Source organism: Malus domestica, chromosome 06 (assembly GCF_042453785.1).
Source record: "Malus domestica chromosome 06, GDT2T_hap1".
NCBI classification, from domain to species: domain Eukaryota; kingdom Viridiplantae; phylum Streptophyta; class Magnoliopsida; order Rosales; family Rosaceae; genus Malus; species Malus domestica.
Genome location: NC_091666.1, coordinates 26,962,381 through 26,969,292, shown reverse-complemented (window position 1 = coordinate 26,969,292; position 6,912 = coordinate 26,962,381). Strand labels below are relative to the sequence as shown.

The following is a 6,912-nucleotide window of genomic DNA, read 5'->3' as shown; positions in this document are numbered from 1 at the left end:
CAATTCCTAGGCCTGAGATCCCCTCTCTCACCCTCAGAAACTCTCAGAAGCTCTCACCCTCTCCCTCTTTATTCCCTCAAATAAATACATAATCAGTGTGGACGTAGCCCAAACCTTGGGGTGAACCACGATAACTCTTGTGTCATTTACATTTCATGCAGATTCACGGTCGGATTTACGTTGTTCCAAGACCTCCGGTTTTGTGCATCAACATTTGGCGCCGTCTGTGGGAATCGACACGAAAAGCTATGTCGGTTCTCTTTCAATTTTTCACCTCCGACGTGAAACTGCAAAAACCAAACGGAACCCAAAGCTTTCCCAGAAAACCCAACGATTCATTCTCTCTCTCTACAAACAGCCTCCTCACCAAACACCTTCTTTCTCTCTCTAGAAATTCCAGTTCTCTTCAGACAGTAAGAGAGAAGAAAGAAGAAGAGGGGAGAGAGACAACAACAATGTCTCTCCCCCCAACGACCATAAAATTTTCAGATCTCTGTACCCTCGATGGCTCGCTACATTTTCCCGAGAAAATAGGAAACCCTCAAAAACATTTTATCGAGAAAATATGTCCGACGCTTTGATCAATGGACTCGCCGGAGCTGGCGGCGGGATCATCGCCCAACTCATCACCTATCCTCTTCACACTGTGAATGCTCGTCAACAAACAGACCGTGATCGGAAGAAGGAGAAGAAGAAGCTCGGAACTGTGGAGCAAATATGTCAGGTTATAAAAAATGAAGGATGGGAACGGTTGTATGAAGCTTTGACGTCATCGTTGGTGGGCATGGCAGCAGCTCAGCTGCAAGTCTACAACTCTCAGCTCCCTCTCATGGCGGCCAAGGCCACGCCTTACTAAGATCAACGAAGTCAACTCTCTTCGCCAGGGCCCCACTCAACTTCTCATTCTCCACCTTTGGAAAAGAATCGTTCTCTCGGAAAAACCTCGTGGTGTATGCTCAGAAGCTGTCGGGGTTGGAGGAGGCCATGAGAATCAAAAGGTATGCGCCGCTCCTGTTTGTTCCAACCATGTTGTTGGTACCATATATTCCTCACCGCCTCTACACGTAACCCACCACGAGCAGAGGCAGCTGCAGCCATGGAGGCTGAGCCAGCATTCATTAGGAACCAACAAGAAGAGAGAGGTGGTGATGAGCTCCCTCCACAAGTCTCTTGTTAGTACATCGTCGTATCTGGTACCACTCTTACTATAACCACCGCGGCAACTGAACGCATCTAGCAGCAGACTTTTGCGAAAACACAAGGCAAGTGACTTTTGCGAAACGGCAGGCAGGGCTGATCAAGAAAACTCATAAGCTTTCTGTGCTATGTGATGCCCAGATCGGCCTTGTCATTTTCTCAAGCACTGGCAAGATGTTTCGGTACTGCAGTGAGTCATCAAGTGTTCTTATACATGGTGCTCGACAATAATAACAAAGAGTTGCAGATGCCACCAACGCCATCCATGCCACCGTTGCCGGACCTACCAGCCACCTTCAGCTGATCGCCGAGCCCGGCCTCAACCTCCTCGGCTGCTGCAACGAGCTCAACGCCGGTTATGCTGCTAAAGGCTACGGGCGCGCCAGGAGGATTGGAGAGAACGTCGTTGCGTTCACTGTCGGCAGGCTCAAGTGTGCTGAACGCGATCGTCGTTGTGTGCAGCGAGAACTTGCCAGTCATCTGCATAATAGGTGGGATGAACTCCAACGATTACGGCACGAGCCGAATCCTTCACCACACGATCGGGTTGCCCGATTTCACTCAAGAGCTTCAGTGCTTCCAAACCGTCACCTGTCACCTTAGTAAGAGATTGAGGGTGGTACTGCAAACTATCGATCATGGCGACTCGGAGGGTCGGCTCGCTTTTGAATCGTTCCTTCACTTCTGCTTCTACGTTTTCCGAAGAGATTTCAGAGCCTGCTGCTCTCTAAGTTAGGTCATTTGGTAATTTTATGTTAAGTGGAAGGGCAAACGACTAATGAGGAGCCTAGAAATTGGCTCTGCTTTTGATTCTGGCATTTACTAGTGCTGCTCAGTATGATGGAGAAGGGAATAAACTTTTTGATCCAAGACCTCACACTGTGTCACTCTTGGAGTTTGGAGCAGTTGAAGACGGGACCCAAGGTGATGGGACCCTGCCAAGAAGTAAGATGCTGATGGAGATACCAAGAAAAGCAAAAGATGAGATCACTGTCTGCTGCCAATGATGAAAGTAGAGATATAGATAAGCTGTCTTATAACAATATCATTATTGTTCCACTTTGGCGTTTGCCACTTGCCAAAAGAGAAAAGAGAAAGAACAGGAGTGGGAGAAAGCAAAATAAAAAATAAGATGCAGTGGGAGCAAAAGTAGAAAAGAAAAAGGAAAAGGAGGAAAGGGTCTGAAGAAGTTTGTGGAGATGGCATGCGCCAATTGCACACCAGTGAAGCAATCCAGCCATCATGTCACTAAGAAAGCAAAAGTAGAAAAGAAAAAGAAAAATGGAGGCTCTCCTTGAGAGCACATGGGGACAACGCAAAAGAAAAAGAAAAAATGAGATCTTACTAAAGCCAAAGAAGATGCTCACACTTTCATCATGCATGTTCCTATTTTCTGAGAAAGCTACGGAAAGACCTAGAAGGAAGATAAAGGTTTCCTTACATTAAAGTGATGTAATTTATTTTTCTTATCTTTCGAAGACATCTGTATGAACCCCATCAGAGGGTTAAAAAAAAAAAAAAAAAAAAAAAAAAAAAAAAAAAAAAAAAGAAAAGCCCAAAATAAATGGGCTGGCATGTTGTGGAGAGCGAAGGCCCATAAGCCCAAAATAGCACCAACCAAGTGATCAAAAGTACGCCTAGTACTCCAAATTATACATGAGCACTACTCATGTCATTCATACATAAACATTCATGAGCATCACTCATGACAATCATACATAAACATTCATGACCATCATTCATGTCAACATTCATGAGCATCACTCATGTTAACATTCATGAGCATCACTCATGACAACATCCATGAGCATCACTCATGTCACTCAACATAAACATTCATGAGCATCACTCATGTCAATCAGCTTCAAAAGCTTCATTTACAAAAACTCCAGCTTCAAAGACTTCATTTACAGAGCTCTAGCTTCAAAAGCTTCATTTACAAGAACTCTAGCTTCAAAGACTTCATTTACGGAGCTCTAGCTTCAAAGCTTCACTTGCAAAGCTTCACTTACAAAGCTTCAGTGCAGGGTATACAAATACCACATCCGAACAACCGCCACTTCGGCCCATACATGGATTCAATTTGAAGTCTTCAGCCAACAGACTCTATTGACCGAAGACTTGGGGGACTACATTATGTACCATATATTGGGCCTCAACTGGGCCTCATGAAAAATACTTGGGGGACTCTAGCCCATTATCTATGTATTAAGGAGCGAACCCTTATTCTATAAAAGGGACTCCCTCACTTTCATTGAAAGATCACCCATGATTTATGTATTGAGGAGCGAGCCCTTATTCTATAAAAGGGACTCCCTCACCTTCATTAGAGAGAAACGCCGTTAGCTGAGCAACCGCCTCGCCGCGAGCATCAACTCTAGCCCATCATTTATGTATTGAGGAGCGAGCCCTTATTTTATAAAAGGGACTCCCTCACCTTCAAGCGCCACAAAGCCAAGCCAACCAAGGCAACATAAGCTACAAGCAAAGCGGCCTCACAACATGTGCTACTTCTAGTTGAGCATCATTTCAGATTAGGCACCGCCTCATATCGAGCATCAGTTACTTCGGCCCACACATGGACTGAATTTCAAGTCTCCAGCCAAAAGACTCTCTTGACTGAAGACTTGGGGGACTACTGTTTATACCATATTTAAGGCCTCGTATATTTGGGCCTTGGGCCTTGTATTTGGGCCTCACACTAAAGCCCATACTTTGTAAAAGAGGAGGAGCCCCTTATTCTATAAAAGGGGACTCCTCCCCTCATTCTAGGGGAGGCCTCACTCTCACTCTCAAAGGCCATTTCTGGAGCCTTACCCCTTTCAACGCTCTCACTTCTAGAGCTCTCTCTCCCCCTCACTTCTCAGAGAAATATAATACAATCAGTGTGGACGTAGCCCAAACATTGGGGTGAACCACGATACATCTTGTGTCATTTACATTTCATGCAGATTCACGGTCGGATTTACGTTGTTCCAAGACCTCCGGTTTTGTGCATCAACAAACAGCACAACCAAAAACTCGTAAATGTGAAATGTTTGGCTGATGTCCAAACACGAGTTGTATTGAGGAGTATTGGTGGTTGGCTATAGGTCTCAATCGAACCAATGATGCAGCATGTAGAATGGCATGTCCCCATGCAGAAACTGGCAATTTGGTTTTCATAAGCAGAGTGCGGGCTATTAACTGAAGCCGCTTGATCAATGCTTCTGCTAAACCATTTTGAGTATGGATATGAGGAACAGGGTGTTCAACATCAATGCCCAATGTCATGCAATAATCATCAAAGGTTTGAGACGTAAATTCACCAGCGTTATCAAGTCGGATTGATTTAATGGGATAATCTAGGAATTGTGCTCGTAACTTAGTTATCTGAGCAAGAAGTCTCGCAAAAGCTACATTCCGAGTAGACAAGAGACAAACATGTGACCATCTGGTGGATGCATCAACCAAAACCATAAAATATCGAAATGGTCCACAAGATGGTTGAATAGGTCCACAGATATCCCCTTGAATTCTTTGTAGAAATGATGGGGATTCAGCATCAACCTTTAGTTGTGATGGTCTAATTACCAACTTCCCTTGAGAACAAGCCTTGCAAGTGTTATCATTTGAGATAGCAATGTCTCTGCTCAATAATGGATGTCCATTATAGTTGGTAATGATCCTACGCATCATGGTGGATCCTGGATGACCTAGACGGTCATGCCAAAGCATGTAAACCTTTGAATCAATGAACTTCTGGTTCATGATAATATGTGATTCAACTGTCCTTATGTATGTATAATATAATCCACTCGAAAAACCACGCAACTTCTCCAATATACGCTTCTGGGTATCATTGGAGGTAATGCATAGATACTCCACATTTTTTGCACTTTTCGTTTCAATGTGGTATCCATTTAGACGTATGTCTTTGAAACTCAACAAATTTCGAGTAGATCGAATAGCATACAATGCATTTTGTATGGACAATATTGTTCCATTTGGTAACATAATCTGGGTTTTCCCTGAGCCTTCAATCACATCTGAAGGTCCTGATATTATTGTTACCCCTATTTTTGTAAGCATTAAGCTTGAGAAATACTTTTGATCACGAAGTATTGTATGTGTGGTTGCACTGTCTGCAAGACAAATATCTCCGCCATTTCTCATGTTCTGAGAATAACCACAGTTTTTATCCATGCTTTCTGAGTAAATGGAATCACAGTTAACAAACAATTTATAACAGGAAATTTACATGCCATTTTTATTGAATTTGAAAAACTAGTTTTAGACAACAAGTTCAGCATAATAAAAGTACATCAAACATAAACGATTTAGTCGGACCGATATACTTCATTCCCCCTTTCCATAATGAAGTCTGAAACATCTAGGTGAGTTGCGTCAAATTGCCCTGATAAATCAAACACTGGATCAGGTATATCCATTGGTTTAGCCTGGTCGAGAAAATTGGTCTCGACACCCTTCTTCTTGAGGGAGGCTTGATACAACTCCACCAGATGTTTTGGGGTACGACAAGTTCGCACCCAATGCCCATTGCCACCACACCTATGGCAGGCTCCTTCAGAGTTCCTGGGAGCATTGGTCATGTTAGCTTTGCCTTTGTGACGATTCACATTTTTTAAGCTCGGGCCAGAATTATGCCTCTGAACCTGGTTGTGAAACTGACCACCATGGTTCTTGCCTTTCCTATTCCATCGACCTCGTTTGTGGCCACATCCTTGTTTATGATAATTACCACCAGAGGATGTGGCGTTCACTTCGAAGGAAGTAGCATTTACTTCTGGGAATGGTGCAGATCCAGTAGGTCGGGAATTATGGTTTTTCATCAGGAGCTCATTGTTCTGTTCAGCTACCAGGAGCACAGATATCAGCTGGTTGTATTCAGTGTAGCCTCGCGCTCTATACTGCTGCTGCAGGAGCACGTTATTGGCATGAAATGTGCTGTAAGTCTTTTCCAGCAATATTTCATCAGTAATGGTATCCCCACAGAGCTTCATCTGAGAGGTAATCCTGAACAACGCAGAATTGTACTCCGCTACTGATTTGAAATCCTGAATTCTCAGGTGAGACCACTCATAGCGAGCTTTTGGAAGAATCACCGTTGTCTGGTGATTGTATCTGCTTCACAAGGCCTCCCAGAGAGCTAACGGATCTTCAACCGTTAAGTACTCACTCTTTAGTGCCTCATCAAGATGGCGGTGAATAAAGATCATAGCCTTCGCCCGATTTTGAGAAGATGAGCTGCTTTCTTCCCTGATGGTATCTCCAAGATTCCCTGCTTCCAGATGGATCTTGGTATCAAGTACCCAAGTAAGGTAATTCTTCCCAGTAATGTCCAGGGCAGCATATTCAAGCTTAGCCAAGTTCGTCATTTTCTTTTCTGAAAGAAAATGAGATGTGTAAGAACTTGCAGTAATATGTATTCCTAGAGGAATGTGATGTTAGAACTTCTGGTTCTTACAAAATTTTCATTTTGATCTTCAGGCCAAAATGATAAGCACTCGAAACTTCTGGCTCGAGATTTTCAGGGTGAATGAGAAGGGCGATTGTACCGCACCATTCTCATTGAAAGAATGTAACATGGAATGGGCGATTAGTCTGCACCACTCAAGTAGCAAGAAAATTGAAATACGCAGAGCAGGGTGGGCGATTATACCGCACCACCTAAAATTGCAATGAAATTAAACAACAGGTAAATTTAAATTTGGA

General features: G+C 43.6%; 1 protein-coding gene and 1 long non-coding RNA gene across 2 annotated transcripts; one reads left to right on the top strand and one right to left on the bottom strand.

Moving 5' to 3' along the window:
* LOC139197072 (uncharacterized) lies at positions 1-2,069 on the top strand. The gene is made up of 2 exons (XR_011582105.1): positions 1-998; positions 1,083-2,069. It is a non-coding gene; the product is annotated as an uncharacterized lncRNA (long non-coding RNA).
* A 3,447-nt stretch (positions 2,070-5,516) lies between these two features.
* LOC139196905 (uncharacterized) lies at positions 5,517-6,575 on the bottom strand. The gene is made up of 2 exons (XM_070823259.1): positions 6,373-6,575; positions 5,517-6,321 (listed from the first exon to the last, which is right to left on the bottom strand). The coding sequence occupies exons 1-2, from the start codon at positions 6,573-6,575 to the stop codon at positions 5,517-5,519; spliced, it is 1,008 nt and encodes a 335-aa protein (XP_070679360.1).
* Between the last annotated feature and the right edge of the window lie 337 nt (positions 6,576-6,912).

What these genes read in the sequence shown, in the direction of transcription:
- LOC139196905 (XM_070823259.1), bottom strand. Translation starts at nt 6,575, where the DNA reads ATGACGAACTTGGCTAAGCTTGAATATGCTGCCCTGGACATTACTGGG. An exon ending in GATGAGGCACTAAAGAGTGA is followed by an intron (nt 6,322 to 6,372) that starts GTACTTAACGGT and finishes CTTGTGAAGCAG; the next exon opens with ATACAATCACCAGACAACGG.